At 39.6% G+C, this 25,916-nt stretch overlaps 1 protein-coding gene across 2 annotated transcripts in view; it reads left to right on the forward strand.

Moving 5' to 3' along the window:
• Positions 1 to 25,916, forward strand: part of stxbp5l (syntaxin binding protein 5L) — a 133,157-nt gene that overhangs the window by 53,211 nt on the left and 54,030 nt on the right. For both annotated transcript variants that reach the window (XM_041950739.1, XM_041950740.1), the window contains exons 3-5: positions 5,839 to 5,920; positions 14,593 to 14,693; positions 22,510 to 22,644. In XM_041950739.1, the coding sequence (XP_041806673.1) occupies positions 5,839 to 5,920; positions 14,593 to 14,693; positions 22,510 to 22,644 (318 nt within the window). The remainder of the gene's footprint in view (positions 1 to 5,838; positions 5,921 to 14,592; positions 14,694 to 22,509; positions 22,645 to 25,916) is intronic.

The raw sequence follows: 25,916 nt of genomic DNA on the forward strand, positions 1-25,916 counted from the left end.
AGCACGTAAAGTAAGCTGTCTCAAAAACACAAGAGCTGTTTGTTGGATAAATATTAATGCATGCTGTAACTGATTTTCCCATTGCTCGAGTCACGAAGCAGAAAATAACCTCCGATTTAGAAGTCATTATTCTTGCTGTGTATTCTCCACTATGACTCAGATACAGGGAGGATAAAGATGAGGAAAGCTGATCTAGTTGGTTCACAATACAGAACAGGTCTGGCCTCAATTCACATCACTAAGTTATTGAACATTTCTGGTACCTGTGCTTTCCCACCTTGTCTTTCCTTGAAAAGTATCTTCATGGATATCACAACTATATTCTGTTTGACAAGTTCTGATAAAATGAAGCCTCATCTGCATCAGCTGTCTATACAGAGGCAGCTGTGTGGGCCAAACAACATGTGTTTTAAATTCACAACATTTATTGGCTGTCACTTATTGGTTTTCACAGCAAAAATCTCCAAATTCAACCAGCACGTCCAACAATTTCCCATTGGCATTCTCTCCTGTCCGCTGGCAGCGGTGTTTGTCTCCTGTATGGATGTAGACGACTTCACCTTCACATCAGCTTTGTGTTTTGACATCGTCTTATGTGTTGTGATGCCGCCCCGAGTGTGATGTGAATTTGAATGGGGTGTGTACAAAGACTCCCCTGTCAGGGAGAGAAGGATCCAGACTGACAGGGAGATGATTTAAGTCTGTCGCAAACCAATCCCTTTCAAATCAGCCCGCGAATCACACCCGCCCACCAGTTCCTCTTCCTTGAGTGACTTGACTCAGAGATGGTCATTGCATTTTAATTCATTCCCCAGGTTCTCTGGCGACGGTGCTGATCTGTTGCTCTTAGCCTTTCACAGACAATTAGTGTTTCTCCCTCCCTGAAAACAGGAACAAGATTCAGTCCAGAGCAAGACAATACAGAATGCTATAGTGTGTGTTTTCTGTATACTTTATACTCATTAGTCGCACTGAGAGAACTTTTAACTCTGGTGCAAGTTCTCCAACAATACAACAAAATGCAGCTTAACTGCAACGACTTCTGTGAGACAGAGAGGCTTTGTTTGATTTTTCCACAGAAACCATATACATAAAGGATTGGCAAATATGCAAATAATACCAAATATATTAATATCCAGCAATATTTTCATATCCTGTATAATGAAAAAAAAGACATGAAACAACATTAATAACAATTTAATAACAATAACGTCTTCTTAGATATAATGAGTAATAAAAGCAAGACCCACAAAATATCTATATGTGTAGAATTATTTGTGAGTATTTAGAATGTTTGAAGTTATTCTGATGGCACAAGAGAAAAGTGGTGCAGTCTATGCAGAATATTACACCAGTGTAGGCTTTTTTGTCATAAAGCATCTATTATAGCATCCACTGCGTCAAGCATAGCTCATGTTGTCAATACTGACACTTTAACACACTCACAAGCGGCCACCTCTGACTCGTTTTTATTTAAGCCTTTTGTGCTGGAAGTCACCCGCTGTGTGGGTATTCAAAGGAGAAATACATATAGACTGTTTGAGTAAGCGAACAGGACTGTTCCTTTGCCACAGGTCAAAAAATGGATTTTTCTTTCAGTTTGGTGGCTCAACGTGGGCGCTTGAGCACAAAAGACCTCTCTCCTAGAAGTCAGCGTGAATATTTGGTGTTGGACTTTTTTCTTTTTTTTTTTTTTTTGTTCCTCACTGATGTACTTTAGTTGATTTGGATGAGAGTGAGTGAATAAGAGTTGACAGACGGAGAGACAGGGCGGAAATTGATTGGAAATGTTTTCCAGCAACAGTGGTGTTCTGAGTCTTTGTGTGCGTACTGAAACCCACAAATTCCACAGGGCTGCATCGTGTTATGGCCGCCGGAGCTGTTCTCGGCAATTCTCGACAATGCGTATGATTCCACCAGAAGCGTCCCAAAAGCAGCACGGAGAATATTCAACTGGTCTATTTTTGATGGAAGCTGAGTCAAGCTGCACAGAGGAGACTGAGCCAGGCAGGAAGTCAGACACAGGACCGGCATAGCGAGTCCAGTTAGTTTTCAACACCTTGTGCAGATTCCCAATTGTATATCAACAATAAGCACAATTAAAACAGACAAACACGATAAGATTTAACTATGTAGCCTACTTAGCCATGGTAGAGGCACATCAAGGAAAAACGACCAAATAAGCAAAATTTGAGCAAGTCAATAAAATCAAGCAAGCAAAACGCTTTGCTTCTAAAAATGCTCCCAGTGGGGTATGAAGAAAACCGCAACACAGCTGTGCCTGGTGGAATCTCCAGGTAAACATTCAAACCTGCTACATAATTCCCACTCATTCACCCATTTTAAACATTGTCATTTTCATGGCCTGCAGACTGTTGTCAGTCTATCACCATAGCATAACTGATACATGGAGTGCCGTTCACTGTAGAGTTATTTTTCTCCATATCAGTGGGCAGACCAGACAAAATACAGTATTTATGCATTCATGACACATGATATGAACACAAGAAATAGAGATTTGCTGAACGTTTTATGTGTGTGTATGTGTGTGAGCGTGCATGTTTAACTGTATGTCCGTATACTGGTGCCTCTTTCTCCATTGATTAAGAATACTTACATAAGACTCAACTGGGCAACACTATCACACTGTATATGGGGTGCAAGCAGAGACACATACACACAGCCACTCACTAGGCGGTTTTTGAGTTATAGACAATGTCCTCTGCATTATTGTGTCTGGGGTCATAGTATCTCATCATGCAATAAATATCTACAATTAAACTTAAGTGTTACGCTTAGAAATTGTCCTTTGACAAATCTCTTTAGTGAAAGACAGTACATATAATACAAAAATAGCAACTCACAATTTATAAGAATTAAGTCACACAAATTTATTCAGTACATTCATCACAACCACCCAGGTGGATTTTAAGCTAACGTTGACCCGATTCCAGCCACTGTGCTGCTTCTCATGTTTATTTTTTTTTTAATTTTAGCAAATAATAAAATAATTTGTGAAAAGCCATCAGTCATTCAGTTAAAGCCATAAAGATAACAATGATTGTCATGTAGTACATCGTACATATACATAGAATCTAGGTCTCCCTATAAGGCTTTAAAGTGTTGCATGCAGTGTACAGTATGGTTACTAGACATGTAATGCAGAGCCAACCTGAAATGCAAGCATACAAGGGCAGCCATAAAAAATACTCTTTGTTTATTTGTTTATTTGGGCACAATTTTTCCAAAAGTTGAGAATTACTTTGGAAACAAGCCTGAGAGGGAGCTTTTCCTGGGGTCATAAGCAGCATTTTGAGCCGTGAACTGTCTGAGGCTTTCCTCCCCAGTGCATCTGAGATCTGCAGCCTGGTTCAACAATTCATCATATCAGACTCTATGGCTGCTGCTGCTGTAGATGTGATAAGTCAGTCTAGCAAGACTGTCGGGATGTTTCTGCCCTGTTGGCTTCAGAGTACATTGTGAAGCTGAAATGAGATGTGCTCACTCTGCATAGCGTCAATCTGTTGGATTTCTGATTGAGTCCTCCAGCATATCTCCTGTATGTAACACATTACTTAACACAGCTAATGATGTTTGTGTGGAATCCAAGCCTTATATGCATTTATCATTAAGTAATTATCAGTAGTGCATAAACTTGACTTACTTACAATATGATAATCAGATCTAAAACAAATCAGTCTTCTTTATCTATGCCAAAGCAACAGGAGAGCACCGTGGCCCGCAACTCTGCACTTAAACCTTAGTTCTTTAGCCTCCTTCTCTCCATGATTACTCATATTGTGTTAAATAAAAAGTGAGCACACTGTTCTCACTGACAATTTTTTTTTCTGCACTCTCAGACAGCAGAACAAATATTTGATCATGGCTCACTGTCACCTTGCCCTGAGCTGTTTGCAAGGTGTGGGAGGCCATTGATGCCCAGTGAGGTGGACAGAAATCCCTGGAGGGAGAAGGAGCTGCATCCTAAGTTTTGTATTAGAACACGACTGCATCTCATATGCACATGCAATCATCAGACGCAGCATTAAAACTGTCTAGTCCCTGTAATGACAAGAAAATGAAGTAAAGGTTGTAGAGGAAAGTTTAAATCTGTCCCCCTGATTATTGAAGGCAGTCTTATATTAGAATTCCCTGAATAGAAAATAACAGCATTTTTTACAATTAAATGACATTTTTACAATTGGTTTTAGTTCATACTGACTGCATAGCATCAAGACTGAAATTTCTAGATAAGCTGATTTAGGATGCTAATGAAATTCGAGCAATGTCTGCAACATTGTGAAGAGTGAGCAAACTATAGTGATTAAGTAACTGCTCCTCTACCAGATCCAACGGCTGTGTTTTCATGTTGTGTCATTTCCCCCTCCTGCTGATTTCCACCTGCTTTGAAGGATGTGCTCGGGGATTTTACTTCCTCTGGTAACCATACCCGCTTTCTAACCAAACTGCATGCAGATTTATTCACTGATCACAAGGCTATTTCTGTACACATTCAATAAATACAGTATTCGTGAGCATGTGTATGATGTTAGAATGTGTTGTTTAGTCCACCTTGGGAAAGTACGTACTAAGGAGTAAAAAAACTGCAAGAAAAACAAACCAAAGCATGAGGTAATCACAAAGTCACCAATGTTTGAATTGTCATTTATCAGCTTTTGAGAGTGTGCAGTATAATTTATATTTATATTGTCAGGTTATACTGTCAATACAGTGGACAAAGCAGTACTCCATGTTTCCATCAATCACAAATAGCAATTCAGTGTTTGTTTTTTTTTTTGTTTTTTTTTTTTCATTTTTCATACTGACATGCCTTTTAGGGCTTCCAGGCTAGTTTTGAAAAATTTAAAAGTAGCCTGGGGGTGCATTCGTTGGATAGCACAACCAAGCTGGAGGTATGGGTACAGGATGGACAGACAGTCTTCTCTGATGTTGTATTGTGTGTGTTGAACTGGTGTGTTATTTGTTGCTCTTGTGCTGCTTTTTATTGACTTGTGAAGCACTTAATGATGCTTGCTCAAGAAAAGTAATATAAATACATTTTACTTGGAGTACTTACTTGCCCTTGAGAAAACCTATTGGAGCCTCTGTGCTCTTGCCAACATGTGACACCAGCTACTTGCATTTACAAATTAATTACAAAATAATGTGTCTGCTACAATTTTGTTTATAACAACCAGGATTAGGCCTGGTATTGGAACAGTATCTGGTCAGTTACTTCAATGAGCTGCCGTTTATTAGGTACACATACCTAAAAGGAATGCATTAATACAAAATTGCACAATGGCAATTTGAGAGACAGCTGTTTCTGACCATTGGCATGAAACAGTGTGCATTTCTGGGCTCTTTTTTGGTGAAGCACTGAACAGAGCATTTGCACTGCTGAAACACACAGCCAGGCACACACAGGATTTGCTCCACACCTGTGCTTGCACGGATGCTTTTCTTTGAACTTGACTTCCCCGAGGTGGGAGGAGAGGCACAGTAGGGGGTGTGTCAGCAATCACCAAGCATCACAATACATGTTTTTCCCCATTCAGCCATCCTTTATAACCAGATTTGACATTGCACCACCCGGCTTCTTATACCAGGTCAGTGGCACAAGTTGCTTGTAGCGTTTTGTGGCATTTTAGCTTCTGTGCATCGACAGTTGGTGCAAAACAATATAAAATCTCAGAAAGGACCAGGGTACAAACCAGATTCAAACACGGGAACTATTGTAGGTGAAAAACAAATACATATGTACTGTTTTTGCCTGCATTGTGCCGATGTGCCCATGGTACACTTCAATACACTTCTTTGACTTTGTGATGTCATCAGACTGGGACGACCTGGGGTGGACTGCTACTGTCAGCATGAGAGCGGCGCAGCTGTCCTTCAACTGCAGTTCCTAATCAATGAGGTAAGCCAGACCCCATTACAATGCTTTGGTAAAGCTGTGATTTTTAAAGCTGCACACAGGAAGCCTGAAACCACCATCATAACTACAACAGCAGCAACCCGACCTGTCCTCTCACTGTGGGCTCTAATGTCTTCTTTTCAGCAGTGGTGGAGAAATTATTCAGATCTTTTAAAAGTACTAATTACCACATTGTGAAAATACTCCTTTTACTATTATATATTATGCCAGTAAAGCATTGCATTTTGCTGATGTTTAAGATTGTGCTAACTTTGTCTACTTTATGTACTGTTGTGTAGTTTAGTCTACAGCAGTGTATCATATTCTATTTGATGGTCATATGTTTGTAGTCTCGCTGTCCTGTGAGACCCATGTACTGTATTTTCATGAGCTCAGAAAGACAGCCCCGTTTTCAGCTTTACGACACTGCATTTTCCAGCTAATCCAGCAGAATTTCTGAGTATCTGATTTATCTTAAGAAGCTGCAGAATGTTCTCAACCCACGAAGCAGGGGTCATGAACAATATCAAGGCCCAGAATTTTTCAAAGCAGACATTATGGGGGCTGAACATTAAAAAAATAATAATAATAATACAATTTATTTCAGCCTAGTTAGCCTATTACTGTTTGATATTTTCACTTAATGTTATTCTTATTGGCATATATCAAAACATGGAAAAGCCATAATGATAAATAGATACTAGTCTAGAAAATGCTCTCAGACCTCCGTTGAGGAGGCAGTCAGTCCTCAATACAAAGCCCACACTCCAGCCAATATTCCTTATTTCAACTAAAAGCTCATCTTCAGGATCCCAGGAAGCAAACAAAAATACTCAGTTTGAGACTCAATACAACAGTTGGCCAACAAAAATAAACCCAAGTGATGCCTCTTGCATCTAATAGACAAGCTTAGTTATTCTCAGACAACACTGAAGTTACCTCCTGTAGTCCGGCCAGTGCACTGGGGTTGACTCCAGGGAATGGTCAGCCTGGGAGTTGGAGAATAATCTGATAGAATAATCTGTTGAACGGAACGAAAGCTAAATAATGTCTGGAATAATTGGACCTCTACCACTGGTGAGCAATATTAGATGTGCACATTTTCTGAATTCATTAATATTCTACGGGCCACATGGGAAGCTTTGGCATGCCACATGTGGTTAAGTACTCTACTTGCCTCTGAGATATAGTGGAGTAGAAGTATAAAGTCACGTAAAATGCATATGCTCAAGGAAAGTACTTCAAATTTGTACTCAAGTACTGTACTTGAGTAAATGTACTTTGTCAGTGGGTCATGTGATTGTATGAATGATTAATTAAATTTCACACCAGTGTTATTGGTCTTGACTGTGGATGATTTTGTTTTTAAACTCGATGAATGGACTGAGTGGACTTCGATGAAGTAGGAGTACAAACACACGCACACACATGTCCAAACCAAAGAGGGCAGGTGCTGAGCTGAAAGTGAGCAAATCATGAAGTAAACAAATAAAAAGCTCACACACTACAGGGCTCCAGTGTCTACTTATTTACTGCACCAAGGTGACGTTTGAGCACAGCTAAGTCTGATGAAGAGCAGTTGTGCTCGAAATGTCACCATGGTGCAATAAATCAGCGGACACTGGAGCCCTGCAGTGTGCAAGCTTTATATTTGTTTATTTGCAGAAAGTACATATTGACATATTTGGATATACAGTTTTTCATTTCTTTCTTTAATTAAAAGAGCCATAGAACTATTGTTTCAGTTTCCTCTTTACTTCTGCTCTAGTAGTCCAGTGGTATGGAGTTCTTTTCTAAAAAATAATAATTAACTGTCAATCGTTCCATGTGGACGTACTGATTTACCTGTACTAAAACACATTTCTTTTGATGAAGAACAGTAGGAGCTAAAATACTATATAATGAACTATTAAATTAAATGATTATGATCGCAACTTACTCAAGGACTTTTTTCCTCTCTGCCTTTAAAACCTTTTTCCCTCTCAGCTTCTACTGACAGACGAGGACTGTGTGGGCTGACACATGGCAGCACTCTGCGTCAAGTAGCTGGTTTCAGGATTTTTCAGCAGCTTTGTCATTGCACTGCTGCCACATTCTGTTTACCAACAAAGTACTGTAGGTGTATTCCAGGAAAAAAGGGCTCTCCAAAGAGCAGAAGCCGAGTCACCCGGGTCTGGAACTCCAAGCAGTGTTTCTCTTTCTTGTTTCTCCTTTATTCTGCTGTAATCTAAGCGTCCTTCCTGCCTCTCTCTGCTTTTTCTCGTTACCCACTCTACTTCTTTTTAAGCCCACTGGCTCTTTCAGCCCACTTCTCTATCAGTCATTGGCCTACTTGTGGTGTGTCTGAGGCAAATGGAGGTGGATGGGCCTGAAGAGGGGTGTGGGTGTTTGTGTGACAGGTATTGACTTTGTATGTGTGTATGAGTATGTGCTTGTGTGTCTAAGTATGTGTGTAAGCGCCCAAATGTTTGTGTAAGAGTGTGTCAGCAGTGTGTATCTGGTCGTGAACGTGCATGCCTCAACAGTGTCTGGGTTCTACTGCGTCTTGTGTAGTTGGTTGGTTTGTGAAAGCATGCGTGAGTGTTAGAGTGACTGAGTGTACTTACACAACTATCTTTGTCAGAATCAATTTGAGTTTTTGTCCTTTGGAGTAAGGACCTTTTTGGTAATTGAGGACATCTTGACAGGTCCTCACTTACGGACAGACCTTTAAAGGGCGGTTTGAGGATTAAGACAAACTGTTTTAATAGTTAGGTTAGAATTAGGTTTAGGTTAGGGTAAGGACTGGGGTTAGGCACTTAAGTGCGATGGTTAAGGTGTGCTATACTGTGTGCCATTGACACAGTTGTTTGTGCATATTTGCTTATCGTATTTACTAATTATTATTTGCACTTTCATGTTTATTTTTCCAACTTTATTACCTGCATATAGTGCTTACATGTGTGCGTGCATACACACTCCCCACTGGTCTCTTATATTAACAAACCTTCAGCCTTTGACAGAGTGACTAATAGCAGTGCTGTATGTCAATGCCCTCTCTTGGATTCAGTGTGTGGGCTGTCGGCCGCCCTGCTAATGGTTCACTTGCATGTTCAGACTAGCCTTTTGACATCCAATGAGGTGTTCTGACTTATTCTTAGATGTATGAACTCACAAAAGAGGCCACTTGTTACTGGTACCTTTGAGTGATGAGCTGGAGCAGGTATTAAAGGTATCTATCTTCTCTCTATCACACAGAAGTCAACACGCCTAGTTGTCATCCATTTTTATCATGTCCTCTTGAGCCTCTCTCTCTCTGTCTGTTTTCTGAGTTTTTTTTTTCTGCCACTGTGTCAGTGGAGGGTATGAATAGGCTAATTAATGTGTTTGTTTGCCTATTCTGAATTCATTATTTTTCTTGATGAATAATACATATAAAGAGGCTGAGGGGGCTGCTGAGCGTTGTTGTCAGATGAGGTCGGACAGGGCAAACTGCTTTAGAAGGAAAAGGTGAGACGGATTGTTGGGTGGGTCTGCAGGAGCACTGTAACAATGTTTATCTCTAAATACCCAGGATACATACATACACACAGTCTTGTGTTTAGTGGAAAACAATCAGGACACAGCCCATAACTGAACAATCTTCGGCTGGCCGCCCACAGACCACATCTACCCCGCAGAATATGAATGAATTCAGGAAATGTGTGCACTTACTTACCATTGGAAAATTGTTTTTGAAAATACATTTTCTATCGATCTATAAATTGGTCGTTTGCGTTTAATGTTAAGTGCAGCTGGAGATCATTCGCTGTGATCCCGTCACCCGATGAATGTGGTTTTAATGTGGCTTATTTCCCTATTGTTGACATCGTTGTCAGGATGACATTATCTGCTGAAGAGAGTGTCGTTTGTTGTTGCTGCCGAGTTGACACATTAGTGTTGCACTGACTTTGCTATCGTCGTTGACAAAGAATTTGTGTTGTTTTGTCTAGTACACAATTTCTACAACTAGTGGAAATGTGGTTGTAAGAATATGTCTGAGTCAGAAATATATATGGACGTATGGTCCATATATATGGACCATATATATATATATGGTCCATCATCTTGATATGGTTCCAACATCAAGATGAATGTGAGATATTACCTCTTTGAAAGTGATGACAAGAAATTATGTTTTCCAAGCAGTTTGCCATCTGCTGCATTAATGAGGTACAGTACATAGCAAGAGAGACCAGTGTTGGAAACATTCAAACTTCCCGTTCCTTTGAAATGTTGTTTACTAATTTTTAACAATGACAGAGAAATAAGGTGCAGGGTAAACTTTACACATCTCTGTTGTAGAGCGAGCCATTTGTTTTTAGAAGAAACTGTTTTAAGAGAAGTCTGAGAAGTCTTCGTCCTAATAAATGAAGTCTCATATTCAGCATTTTCTATGTGCAGAGCGGTAGGGAGGCAAAGAGGAATAGAAGGAGAAGGACAGATGGAACAAATGTTAGCGCATCCAGGAAATTAAAATAAAAAAACATTTTTTTAAGTGCTATTACTCTTAAATCTACAACATACAGTATGCTGTGTATTCAAAGCTGTCAGGCAGATACTGTACCCTGCCTGCACAAATATTTTCCTTAGGAGAACCACATACTGGCTGATGTATTGATGAATTAATAACAGATCCTCAGATGCACACAGTATTTGATTAATGCTATAGATAGGATTTGCGTTGACTAAATCTATACAGAAGCACACAAATATGAAAATGTTCACTTTGGAGGGTTGAAGAACATCCTCTTGTTAGCAATATTAGAGACATCACTCGCTCTGTAGGTATAAATTGTAGAGAAGTGTGGGGGAAAGCAGAAGAGACCACTAATCCTATGTTGCTTCAACATACATACACATAAAAACACCTATAGCCATTTTCTAGATGTTTTTCAGTGCAATTTTCTCTCTGCCCTGCTGATTATCATTTTACCCGTGCTGCTCTGCACCTACGCCGGTTTGCGTTGCCTGTGTTGCCATCGAGACATCAAGATAATTACACCGTAATGGAGTCGTAGACCCGGCTCTCACCCTGTCTGCTTCTCGCGTTCTCTTTACTGTCAGTCTGGTGTGATTTCTTCATTAGCTGCTGCTCCACCTCCTCTCACCTCTTCAGGTGACAGAAACACCAGCACAGGAAAGAAACTTCAAAATTGTCCTTTGATAATTGGGCAGTGATTAACAGGGCTTTAAAAATGGCAAATCATTATGGATTGTGATGTTGACTAATGCTAGCAATTCTGTGTTGTATTGTCGCTCAATTAGGCCAACAACAACAGCTCTCAGCTGAGATCTGTCTCTGTTGTGTAATCCTCCGTGGATATTTTACACACTCCAGCCAGGTAGCACATGGCTGAATCATTAAATGTTTTTCATTGATTGTGTAATCTGGTCTACTGGCATTCTCAATGAATAATTTAATTCCTTTTCAAAATAATGAATTGATCTATAATGTCAATGCAGTATTAAGAGTAGTAGAAAGTAGAAAAGCTGCAGCAACAAGTAAGGAAATACTATCCTGCCTATGCATGCCTGAAGAAATTTGAGTTGAAATAAGGTTTCTTAAATGGCAATAAAATGGAGGCAAATTAAATAAATAAAGTATGAAGTCTATTATTGTTCACCAAATCCACTGCCATCTCCTAGTCAGATTAAGAAAAACTCATATTGAGAACAAATACAAGAGCCAGTGCCATCAGAAAGAAATAATTAGACAAACTAGCATCATTCAAATTAGCTTTTTTATCAGAATGTGCCACCAGAAAATGAGAGACCAACCAAAAAACAGCTGTGAGTGAAATTAGTGTCCACAGTGGCTTGAAAGATCTTCACTACCCCTTGAATGTTTGCACATTTAACCAGGTTACACACATTTGTTCAAATTACCTTAATTTGAGGATGCTGTATTACGATCTGGGCAAAGTGGAACAGAAATTCAAGAAACATATAAATTACACCATAACACAACATAAAGCAGTTTTAATAAAATCAAAATTAAAATAGCTAAGGTGTAACAGGGGAAAAAAAATTAAATCCTGTGTCAGTGGCCACTTATTTACCAGCACAAGCCCATCAATAAAATGTGACATCGAAGGAGCAGCATACGCTTTTTTACATGAGAGGGCCGTCAAACAAAATAGGAGGCAGTCGGCGGAAAATGCTCAAATAATTATGTAGTTCATTAAATCTTTCTATCCTGTTGAATGAATTTTGGGAGATCAATTATTTGTCTTATAAACAAGGCATCATTGCTCGCTTTGTGAAGTAGTTGTCAGGCTGTTAAGTGAGATATGAGTCACAGAGAGGCTAAGGTCATTCATTCATATTTAGAAATTGGATGTTGGTGGGTTTCAGGGCATTAGTCACAAATGAAGGGTTTGTGCCAGAGAATGCTCTTTAATCCTTTTATTGTCTGAGTGTAATCAATCTTTTTTTCCCTTCAAAAATACTAAAACTTATGACTAGTTTTTTTAATAACTTGAGAAAATACTGGCGCTGAATACTGTGTTTCTGGGTGTGTTTGTTTTCCACATTACAAACACACCAAGAAAATGCCCAACTGACTGTAGAGTACAGTGTTCATTCAGTCTCATATTTGCCCTTAACTTAAGTTTTCTGTTGACGATACTTACGCCAAAGGTATTGAAGCTAATATTTTTGCTGTGCAGAGCAAGAGATTCATTCAGTGGATGAGGGGAATGCATTCATCAATATGGAAATCAATGGGAAGCAATGTTTTCATCCTCCCTTGCACTGTGGAGTCTTAAATCCCACGATTAAGTTTGTAATCTAAAGCTAATTCTCTCTGGGCTCCAGTCTACACAGTGACGCTCTGGTAGCAAAGCCTCACTGGGAATCTCACTGTAATTACAATCCGCAGAACCAGGGCAGGCCGAGACCAGCTGACATGGTTTGAAAATTGTAATTTTCCTCTCACGGTTTTCATCCAATTTCATATGATGTCTCTGATTTTGCGTAGAGCCAAGACAATCCGAGGACACAAAATTAGATTTTTTCCAACATACTGTATCTACAAGTGGAACAGTTGTCTAAAATTGTCTGTGATTAAAATTCATTATAATGTCATTATAATAATGTCTGGCATTCTGTAGTAGTTTTGTACAGAAGTGTGCTTTTTAAGAGACAGGTTGTTTGGATTTGAATTTGTTTAATTGCCTGAAATGTAATTTGTTGAAGTTGAACTGAGGTGAGCTCACCCATTGCATTTTTCACTTTTTAATTTCTTTAAAGATGGATTGCTGGTTTGACAAAGATGATCAAAACTGCATTGATTTCATGTACATATTTTTTTACTTGCTCGATATTCCTGTTGGTTAGGCTTTACAGTGAACAGAGGTTAAATCTAGCTTTATGGAGTGGCTTTTTATCATTTTTATCATTCATACATATCTTACATTCATGCTTTATCTTCTAAAATGTATAGAATTGTGGAGTTAATCGAGAACATACCTGGAGTGTTTACTTGTGATGTTTGTAGCTTAAACTAAGTTTAAAGCATTAATTATTTGTATATAATGTCAACCATTTAACAGTTTAAAACACACAATTAAACCTATCATTGTGTCAGTACAGCTGTAGTTACTAATATTGTAGATATTTACATCATGGTTACACTTGAGCTTTTTAATAGCTAGAAACCTTTTGCATCTCCTCCTTCTGTCACCCCAGAGGCTGAAGAAGCAAATGCACCACTTCAGTTGTCTCAACAGACCAGAATACAAGATGTTCAGGGGAATCAGGGGAGCGACTCTCAGTTATTCCTCAGCTTTCCTTCTCTTTCTGTCTGTGTGCTGTCTATTTGTCCCAGCACTTTTACATTCTAAATACCAGAATGTGTTATGCAGGTGCAGCTCCAGCACGTTCTCTGTTAACTGTCAAAGGGCGTTCTGGGAAATTTAGAAAATTAATTTCTTAAGCATGGGGTAAGGTGAGGGGAAGCTGTAGCTAAAAGTGAAAAAATGTTTTTCTGTAAAATTTGAATGAATTCTTCACCTCACATCAAGTCTCTGCTACATGTTATGTTATTTTATGAGCATGCTTGATTGGGAGAGTGCATTCTCCTTGTAGTTGTGTAATTTTAGCTGTTTTGGCTCTTACATGTGTACTTGAGAGACACTTGTTAGGTTGGGCGCCTTACAGCTGGAGTCTACTGTGTGTTTGCTGTGAGCTGTGATGGTAACACCAATATGCTGTGTAAAAAAATGCCGGCAGCGCGGCTAGGGAGCTGGCTAAAGTCGATGTTGACAGTGTTATTTGTACTTTCTTTTTTTGTCTGTTGGTATTCTTCTCTTACTCTTCACCAAATACATTAACAAAACTGCTCAAGGTCTGTAGTAGCATAGCAGGTGCACAACAGTATCTCAGAAACAATCTTTCATACCCTCAGCCAGTTCACTGCTAAACTCCAGTAGTAAAAAGTAATATCAGCCCATAATTGTAGTTAATATATGTTGTATTTAATCACCGTGTGTGTTTTGGGGTTATTGTGTGGGATTATGTGTTATTACTGTTTTAGTGATGCACAACCAAGTTTACAGCTCACAGTCTAATCCTCCAGGACTACAATAATTCCAAAAGGAAAGATGTCCCCTTAAAGATTCAGTACTCATATGTATTTATTTTTTGGCCTGTAGGGGGCGCTGGTTACAGCCTGTGCAGATGACACGTTACATTTATGGAATCTCCGTCAGAGGCGACCAGCTGTCCTGCATTCGCTCAAATTCAACAGAGAGAGGTAAGCAAATGCTGCTCGATAAAACACTCACTTCTCTGCACTCACACACCCAATGCAGTGGAAAATGTATGTGAGCTATGAACTCCCCAAAACCCCGGCAACTAGCCCGAAACACAGTACTCATCTTCATCACTGGTTTACAAATGTTTTACTTATGGTGCTCTCTTAGATATCACCAAAGCCACCAGGCAGTGCCCTCTGTGCTCCAGAAAGACTACTCACACCACATCACAGACCGCCCAGCATATACAGGTCCATCTCTCAGCCGCAGCATCTGCTACCAGGAAGATACGTTTAATCAGTTCTATCTGGATGGTGGGGCAGTGTTGATAGGATGAGGCCAGCTCCACTGTCCTGCCTCTGATACTTTTTCACCCGATCTGATAAACCCGAGAAGGAGGATCTGATTGCTGGAAGCTCTGTGTTCTGTCTCAGCTGGCGACACCATCTGCTTTGTGAGACACCTCCCACTACCCCCACCACAGGCTGTGAGTGCGGACTGCCCAGGTTATTAGGCAGCTCCCTCCATCTCCTTTGACATGTTGCCACGTATACCCTTGACACACATAAGTCAGTTTTCACAGGTGGAATATGTTAACAAGACACTGCTAATGGCAGCCCAGTCGGCCTGGCCATGACGGTAGATGATCTGTATTAGATTTTTTTCATTAAAGGTCAAATGGACAATATCTGCAAAGGTGTTTGTAATGCCAGGAACCATGTCATGGCACTTTATTACTGGGGTTCTGCAGATGTGGCTTAGCCTTACTGTGCTCTAGCAGTGAGCCAGTAAATGTTATGTGAACCCACAAGGCAGAACACAGGGGAGAAAGAAGGTGCAATGAGGAATTTATTAACAGTGTTACTTTACGGGCAGCAGATGAACATGGCCAGAGGAGAGCAGAGGCTGAGGTGTGAGCCATTGGTTTGAGCCAGGCAAGGCAGACTTTTATTAGTCCATCTCCTCCTCTGCAGAATAGTAGTCAGTGGGATGTGCTACTAAGCAAGGGTTTGGCTCTTTCCTTTTTCCATCTTTTTCTTACTTGAGAAAACAAACACAAGAAGGAAAGATTTTTTATGCAGTTGTTGATGTCAAATTACGTTTAATGAAGTACTTCAAGACCCTCCCAGACAGCCCATGTCCTGTCTAATAATGGAATACATGAAGTGAAGCACTCCATTAAGCAACATACAAGAATGAAATGAAATAACTCCAAGTTTACCAAGATTTACAGTGATCACATTTTGGAAGAATGTGTGCTGTAAAAGTTGTTCTGTCAACATTGACCAAAAATGACTGATTGAAATAATCACCTGCTTTGGAATGATAGAAGTTTTGGAGGGTTTATTACACTCTTAAAAGATCTTGATGCTTTCGAGATGATATCCGGATCAGATTAGGGAAAACAAAAGGCTGCTCCGTATCTAGATCTCTCGATGATGAATGTGGAAACTCACTACATTAGTTCCAGGTTAACTGAACCATTTGATCAGTTTCCCTGAATACAATAATAATGACAGACAAAGTCTTGCTTGGAGGAATCTGGTGGAGATTATTGCTGATTATTGATATCCCTAATGGGAATTATTGATGTAACATTATGGCAAACCTATTGCTTTTTGGTATGTGTGAGTTGTAACAGTGTGGAATTTAATATTTTCAGATAATAGGTTTTGTGGTTTTTGAGATATCAAATCCTTTTGATGCATATGCTTTATCTCTCTGGCTATTCAGTTGAATAACAGACTTTGTATAAAGACAACTCAGCTTTCCAATGACCAACAACTGATAACCTATTGCTCAACAGTGCCAGTGTCTGCAAGTGTTATGAGTGCTTTCAATCCTTGCTTATCCCAGACTAAAGCTGGTTAAAGTGGAGCTAGTGAGTTTTGAGGTTTTTATGTTGCAGCGGCACTAATCATTTAACAGCTACACTGTTCCACTATTGAATGCATACAGGGGTAACACTGAGCGTTGCTGTCAGAGAAGTAAAGAGCAACCTTCATACACAAAGGAAGTTTATTTGAAGATGTATTCACGGCAAAACAGGAAAGACAGGACAATATGAAAATGAGTGATTCTATTAACTTTATGCCAAAAAATCCCAATTATTTCCGTACCCTTGTTTCTATACTTTGTGAAAGTGTTCAAGTGCTTCATATTTAAGTTGAAATTATATAACAGATCAGAGTTTGAGAGTTTTCATTTTTGTTTTTCTGTTTCTGATGATATTTTCTGTCTTTCTCCAAGAAGAACAGTCTGTTCATTCCAACTAAAAGTTAATTTCCACCTTGTGGCACCTGTGTAAATGGGCAAGGACATTTAATGAATATGACTGCATTCCCACTGAATGTTATGAAATATAATTTGCATTTAAAAAGCACATGAAGCACAGTATTTTGTTTTCTTTGTTCATAAAAATGCAGGGTCACAGCGTTAATTGAAGCATTACCTTTCATAAGTACATCTAATAGCAAACTCATCCTGGTTGATTTTGCAAGTCAAGGACTTCAGCTGAGTCACAGGATATGTTTTCTCTGTACGGAAACTTTCCATCACAAGACAGCAATAAGCTTCCTCCCCTAGACAAAGAATCTCAATCCTGCTATTAAGAAGCACACAAAACATCAAACTCGACCAGTGGCACTTTCATGATGCGACAGAGGCTTAAAGGATAATGGGCTGGAGAAGTTTGTTGAATCCATGTACTGTCTGCAAGTTGTTAAGGAAAGAGTCTTTGTAATGCAGTGACAGGGTTCAAGTCATTAGCAGTGTGTGTAAGAACTATACACATTTTTCAGATTTTTTTTTTTTTATCAAGCCTCATTCATAATGTATTTTAAACCCAGGACTTGTGTAATCTAAAAACCCTAAAGGTACTTTCAGACGGAGACAGGCAGCGACTGCTGTCTCTGTTGTTTCCAATGTATGCTATCACGCTGTCAGAGAGACAGAGGGTGGCTGGCACTGTCGTTAACACACACAGGTAATAGTGAGAATATTATTAATAAGAATTTCAGTGTAATGACCCTATTTGTGCAGCTTTTTAAAAATCATTTACAAAGTGTTTCACAGAAAACCAGAAAAACAACACATTAACATAACAGAAATGCCTGGGACTATACACAAATAGACTGTTTAATGCAAAAATTAAAATTCTAAAATTGACTTTTAAAAGATTACTCTTTGGTAGAGATTTTTAAAGAAGGCAGCTAAGTAACAAGATTAACAGGATGCCTGTAAATGCACAACCTCCTTCAAGTCTAGATTGTGGGATTGCTTACAGAGTTTTCTTGCAGGTTGTCAGGTTATGTTTAGATATGTTTGGGCACAAAAGCTCCTAAGTCTGTGCTAGTATCTGCTGAGCTGATGATGGTTGAACTTGTTTTAAAATGGCACCAGGTCTTGCCAGTTTCCTAAACTAAACACCTGGTCTTTAGTAGTAACAAACATATCAGCTGAGAGAAGCAACATTAGCTTCCTCCTCTAAGCTTGATCACTGCCCTTTAGATGCATTTCTCCTGTTTATGGACCAAATGTAGTGTCACCCATGTGCATTATTGTGTACAGCCCATGCCAGTCTGTCAGTTTTGAGGACCTAGCCCATTAGCTGATATGTACATGTACTACATGTACATGATTGGTTGTCTTCTATATACTGCATATTTTTTAACCTTTTTGCATCTTGTCTTTTTGCATAATACCAATCATACTTACATGTTCTTTGTCATTTTTTTAATGACTTTGATGAAGACCACAAGACAAAATACAGCATACAATCGTACAAGTCACTGTTTTTAGAGATCAGAACTGAACCAAGTCTAATCATTAATAGACCTTGATAACATTCACAGTCTGTCTATTTATTTTTTGGCATTTCTATTGATGTGCTTTCCCTGATTAATTGTATTACTGCTGTTTTGTGAAACCTTTGTGAAATCATCTCACGCTCTCACTGTAAAACATCCATTTGAGATTCCACATTTTAGATTCCGAGCTTAGCAGCTGTACCTATCACTGTGTGGTGCACATGCCCACACAGACACACACAGAGGTGAAGGTGTCAGTACCTTTCTGCCTGTCTTGTGGTGCAATGAGGTAGGAAGCAGAACCACTTGCTCTCAGCAGTGTAGCAGTGAATCATACTCAAAGATGTACGTAAAAAAAAGGGCATCATGAGTCATCCATCAGTGGCTGGGCAGTGACTTGCCATTTAGCTCTGTGTCTCCAAAGTGAACATCTGATAATTAGCAACCTAACACCCCCTCAGAATCCCCTAAGAATAACGTATGAATCACTGGAAATGGTGGAGAGAATTTTCTGATGACTGTCAGTCGGCATCATGTGCTTGCCGCCCCTCCTCGACTCGCTGTTGTCAAAAAGAATTTGAAGACTTTCAGTACAGTACATGAAACGTTGGTCGCTTGCTGTAGTTTTTCGTTCAGTAAAAAGATGTATTTCAGCTAATGTAATAGGATGTGGTTTTGAGTTGTTCAAACCTGATATATGGAGTTTTTGCAGAATTCTTTAAGCAGTAATGTCACGTCTCCTGCAGATGGCAAGGTCGCCAGTTTGCTTAATGATGTCGCCAATTCATTAAATCTTGACATCTTTTTACTTCATTACTGATATTTGCTCCTCACCTGGTCCACAGTGGCTGGTCAGCTGGCAGATTAACCCACATCTCCTTCTGTCCTCTTTGGCTGATAATTATAAGGCCTGTTGATAGTGCCTCGTTGGGCTGTATGGAGTCAGAACCACACCTTCAACTTTCTTCAAATTGCTCTCTGGATCTATACTCATCTCTACCACAATTACTGTCACTACCTCCTTGCCTTTCATGTCATGTTCTCATCCTTTGTTCCAATGATTTTGAACCCTCCTGTGATTTTATGTAAATGGTCATCTCATGACAGAGGCTATCAGTGCTGAGAGTCTTTTCTGAAGACTGTTTTTCACAGACAAAATATCATGACTCACTGGGTTTCAGCAGATTTGTTTTTTTGAAATATGGCAGTTTAGATTAATATTCTTGACATTTTTACACAATGATGCATCATTTTCACAATTACATATTCACCGGACCCACTACCAGCAAGTTTATGAAGAGGCTTGAATCTTATCTGTTGCTTTTTATGTTGAGGCATTAGATGTAAGTTCAACCAGACATTTCCTTAAACAAAGAAATATGTAAATTTAGTGGGTTAAGGCTCAACACAAAAGACAAAAGACTGTATAATTTTCTGTCATTGGCATAGCACTTCTACCCCCCTGCTAGCTTGAATATTGACTTCTCCCCAAGCCCCTAAAATCCTTATTGAATTGTCTGCCATCTCATTTGTCTTCTATCCAATAATCCTGCCACTTGCTGGGCAGGTGACTGTGGGGCTGTAGCCCAATGGTCTCCCCATCTCTACAAGGTAATCAGCATGGACAGGAGTGACTTAGTGTGCGCTCATCTCTCTTCCCTGGTTAAGATGATTATTAAGATGATAGATGCTAATGCCAGAGCAATAATGGTTTAAGCTGCCTTGCATCACATCATGATGATGTTATATGTCACATGAATCCCTTCCTGGGTTTTATGGTTTGTTATTGATTTGCAAGTAGCAATTATGCTTCATAAAGTCATAAAAAAAACCCACAGTGGGTCCGACGTGAATTGAAAGAGAAGTGGTAAGTCTTACACTGTCTACACAGGAGGCTCAACTGTCAGCAGCAGCAGCAGGATGTAGAGGATGTGTACACTGTAAGTGTCACTGGCAATGTGCTGGTGACCTACACGCTGCTTCTTCCTACCTCCATGCCATGGTCAAACCCTACAACCCGGCCCAACCATTGTGCTCCTCTGCTGTACCATCAGAGGACCCTGTGGTCTCTCATCTTTCTGTTCTGGCTCCACAGTGGTGGAATGAGCTCCTCACTGAAGTCTTTTGCCAGAGGCTACCAACCCTTGCTAACACACACAAAATACACCAAAACAACACTATTATAGTAGCACTCAACACGTCTTTTCATCAAAAAAAGGGATACATTCCCAGTTTTGCATGATATCTAGCCCTTGCTCCTATGTGGTTTGAATGCACTTATTGTGAGTTGCGAGGACAAAACCGTCTGCATAGTGAGTGTAATCTAATGAGTGAGACGCAAGCCATTATGCAACCTGTGTAGACAGCTTTATTGATTAAAATAGAAGCACATCTGCTCTGTCAGACCTGTGTGAGACAGACAACCGAAAATACAGCTGCAATGCCTCCTGTGTAGACAAGCTGTTAAACTAATCACTGCTTTGGCACACAGGAATCGAGCTATTTCGGTCACTATTTCTTGCTTTTGGGCTTCAGTGATGTGTTAATAACCGCGTCTTCCCGACTCTCTGGAAGGCATGCATGCTTACGTTTTTTTTCTTGCTTCACCTGAATTTTACACTATTGAAGGAAATCCCCATACAGTAGCTTATCAGCAACCCAGTGAGAATAATATTAGATGAACAAAGAAGATATTTTGGTGTTGTGAAATGCCTTTGATAAGAACATGAAAAAAATATCTCTCGTGAGACGCATCTCAAACAGCATAATAATACAACGTCGATGAGCAAAAATAGTGAAGCCACACATGAGCCGCCTTGCTCTCACATCCAGAGGACATCGACATATTAAACAGACCGCCATGGCATGGCCCCAAATGTAAGGCATGACGCCACTTGTTTTTTGACCAGTCTGCTGCTGTGCTCAAACAACTTGTGCTTGTTTTTGAATCAAGCTATATTTCCTATCACTCATTTATGTTATGTATTCTTTATACTATTGCTGGGTGAAAAGGCTGATCAAACTCCTGAAATGTGTAAAAAAAAAAAATGAATATTTTGTTGTTTAACTTTTAGCTACAGTTTCCTTTGAATCACTTATTTGGACTGCAGAAATGTATAAAATGTTAACTTGATATGCTGTGGATTATTGAGCTTAATTTGTTCCACATATTTTTCATGCAGACACAGACATCAGTGTTCAGTTATGAAAACTGGTCCAAAGTCATGGAAAAGCCATGACGTGAAAATCTGTGGGCCAGAATGTGTATGAACTGAATAATAATTGAGATTTAATGCTGTTCAAAGCTTTGCACAGAGGGGTAGTGAGTATGTGTGAAATGGTGGACCAGCTTCGCCTGTGGGGCATATGTCTATAGGCTACTGTGTAATGTAACCGAGCATAGAAAATGTTCAGCCTTCTCCTTTTGGCAGTTATTCTGAAGGGCTCTTTGAATAACTATTTATACCAGCTTAGAGCGAGCTTAGAGGCTGAGTGCAAGTATTCTCTGTCAAGAGAGAAGCAGGAGTGGGGCAGGAGGAGCAAATGTAGGCAATAATACTTGTATGTAAGTTGCTGCATTGCTGAGGAAAATAGATTTTCACTTTCCTGCCGAGTGCTGAGGTAAACCTTAATAAAGTTAGTCAGTCCTTAGGAATGAGTCAGGCCGTCACTTCTGTGAGTGAGTCAGGGGGTGACGTCTTTGAAGCAAGGCAGTTATTACAGTTGAGCACTTTCCTGTCAAGCAGGCAACAACGTGGCTAACTCGCAGTTTTAATCACTATTTGTTGTCCAACTATTGCTTAAAAGAATTACCGCCTCCAACCTTGTGTTTGTTCAGTTGTTAGGAACAACAAGAACATGTCATTCCAACAAAGTTTCTTGATGTGTCATTTTGTTTGTATTTTGAAAAGAATCATTGTATTTTGAATTAGAATAGCCGTTCATATTGGTGACTGCTCGTCCTCTAACGCTCAGTCTCTCTCCTCCTTTGTCTCTTATTCTCCAGGATCACGTTTTGCCACCTTCCCTTTCAGAGTAAATGGCTTTACGTGGGGACAGAGCGTGGAAACACACACATCGTCAACATCGAGTCCTTCATTTTGTCCGGATACGTCATCATGTGGAACAAGGCCATTGAACTGTAAGTTGCTTCAAACACTGGAGTTGACAAAAAAACATGTAATCAGCTATGAGTGACAACAGTGATGACTCTTAATGTGAGCATGACAATGCTGGTGGTGTGAATGGCCGTGGGTCAGGCAGTAAATGGATATCTTAATACTGGAGGCAATTTATTAGATCTTGTACGATTCTTAATGCAGTGTTTTCCCGAAAGAGAGATGTCAGATGTCTCAAAATGTCTTAAAATTTCATCAACTGTTATTTTGTAGCTCAAATCTCAGATGTGAAATGTTTCATCACAGACGCTGAAAGTTTGTTTGAAAGTTCAAATGCTCTCCTGTCGTCTTTGATGTTTGATCGACAGGTGCATGAATAAGCTAGTCAGGTAAGGTTTAGTGGAAGGCAGTTTTTGGAGCTCAACAGTGGGGGACTTCTCCAAATTAACTGTGGCTTTTCTGTGACCTAATGTTTCTTGTTATGAAGAGACGTGAACATTTCATTGTCATAGCTATAGCTTTGGATGAATATTTGGATGGTTATTTTGCGGTAATGGATAAAATAACCTGTCTGCTTCGCTTTCTCCACTTCAAATAGTGAGCCTACTCGTCTCAGCCTTGTTTAAGTAAACAAACAGACCATGCTGTTACTTGTTAAATTGAACCTTGCTCAATCACATTCAGTCAACATAATGGGCGCTGTTGCTATAGCACACTGAGCCATGCACTGTTTGACGGTTGGACTTTGGACTTGGACCTCAGGAAAGCCATGCTAAACTATTAAGTATTTCATATTTTACATCATATGTATTGAAAAAATGTAAATGTATAAAAAAAAATAACAAAACATGACAGTGAATCAACTTTCCATTAACTTCAAGAAAACACAGTTTTAACAGAAGACTAAATCAGTTGTTAGGATGAATATTTACACAGTGCTTCACAAACTGACTGTAAAAAAAGCAACATAATAGCATTGCATCAACAGCCTTTATCTTCCATTGTGGTAATGTTCCCAGTTGGCAGTAAGCATTCACAATATAACGCCTCACTTTTAGGCGTAGTACTACATCTCAGCCTTTATTAACTTGTTGACACACACTTTTGTTTGTTGCACACTTGAACTGTGCAGCTGACATATGGTGCAGATTGACAAGTTAAAGTGCCATTAAATACACGAATGGTGCAGTTGCATTGTAGGCCCGTTTGTTTCTCCCGGTTGCACCCACCTACGCGCTGTTCTTCTGGTGTTACCCTGTCAAGTCCCCTGCTGCAGTGTCAGTCACAAGTCGCTCTCATACCAAACCATCTTGTTGCCTTGTGACAGCCCACACTATAGTAAGCAGTCATAACACTGATGTGTATGTGTGGGAGGGCTGTCTGCCAATCATCACTAAAGTCTCGGAGGCTGAGACAGTGGTTGTGATTTTAGGAGGATATCTTGATTTGTTGATTCCTCGTCAGAGTGAGTCAAGAGAGAAAACTTTTTCCCAAATGTCAGAACTTTCTTCAGTATAAAATTGTGTGAAAGACAGTGAAAGACAAAAGACTGTTCTCTTAACATTACCAGATACTCAAAATTTATGAAATATAACATTATATGTATTGGAACAGAGTAAAGGCACTATATCATACAGCAAAGGCTGCACTTTTAATAGGTAAAGTTACTGTTTAAACCTTCATCTTGTAGCTAAATTGATCACAAAGCTAAGATGCAGTCTGTGTTCTTCCAGTGATGATTAACAATCACATCTTACATCAGCTAATTAACAGATTCAGGAATTTGTTAGAAATAACTCCCTGTTTACTATATAATGCACTTTATTTATTCTCTACCATTCAGGCTCAATTTACTGCACACTACTGAGTAAAATATTGCCTGTCTGTGATGGTATGCAGTATACTGTGAGGCACGGAGAAATTTGGTGTCTCCCTGTGACACCAACTTACAGAAATACATCACGAATTACCATAAAATCTGGCATAGCTGTGTAACATTAACTTTCTCACCAGCTCATAGAAAACTGAAAAATGAGACATAGAAGCTTTAAGGCAGTACACTCACTATGTCAGCTGGAGTGGGGAGTGCAAGTATGTCACAGCAATAATGAAATTTGCTCAGTGTCGTGTTGTTTCTCACCATCTCATAGAACATACACATACAATTTTGTATGCACTGTGCTGTCTCTTTGAAAGTCCCTTCTCTGCACAGGAAATATTCTTTCAATGCTTCATTTGGAGATGTCTGTCCAATTTGTTCATTTTTAAGCCCTCATTACTGAACACCTCCCCACATAAAACACATTGAGGCCTCTCCTCTGCATTTCAGATGGCTTTGGTGAAGCGTTAATAAACTCTTCCTTATATTTTGGGACTCTTCCTTGTATTTGGGGCTTGGGAAAAGCTGCAGCAGGGAGTAGTGAACAAGTGGAGGGAATGACATTGGATACATTTACATATTCTCTCTGTGTTATACCTCAGCTCACGACTGTCCTGTTCTGCCTTGACACAGCAAGAGTCCCTATTAACAGTGAGCTCTATCTTATGAGGGCACCAAAATTTCTACCTAGAATACATCGTCTGGTGTCCCAAATTATCAATCAAGTATTTGCAGGGTTGTGCTCACATACTGTAACCATACATACGACCTAAATACCTTTTGGATTCTGCATAATCACATATACAAACTATACAAACAGCAATTGTAAGAATATGGTAGCAACTATACTGTTCTGACTAAAGTGGGAAGGGCACACAATACGTTTCTCTGCACTCCATATTATGTTCAGTTTGAGCATACCCTGTAATATATTCTCTGTTTTCTAACCATCAGCACTCTGAACCTTTCTGAAGTGGAGTTCATGAGAAGTTGAACTCGTAGAGATTTAATCTCATCATCAACACGCAGAGCAAGCGGGGAGTTTCATAGTTTGGCTGGGGAGGTTTTTCACTAAACATGAATAGGGATGAGGGGGGACTGTTTTTCCTGCGGTGGAACGTTGAGTGAGCAAGGGAGAACTCATCCGCTTCTTGCACTGTGTACAAACAGCACAATGTGAGTCATACAGTATTTGGTGTTTTTTTACACCTGTGTTCATTGTGTTTTCACAATATTTGTTTGTGCAACAGCCTTTGGATTAATTAAATGGAAACCAAAGTATGGTCTCTTGAAAATAATCTGTTATAGCAACAATTCAAAGTGGGGACAGTGTGCTCAAAGAAGAAGGGCTGGGCTCTCATTGAAATTCAAATGGGTTTGCAACATACTTAAAACACAATTTCATCTTCAGGAGAT

This window comes from Chelmon rostratus, chromosome 13 (genome assembly GCF_017976325.1).
Source record: "Chelmon rostratus isolate fCheRos1 chromosome 13, fCheRos1.pri, whole genome shotgun sequence".
NCBI classification, from domain to species: Eukaryota; Metazoa; Chordata; class Actinopteri; order Chaetodontiformes; family Chaetodontidae; genus Chelmon; species Chelmon rostratus.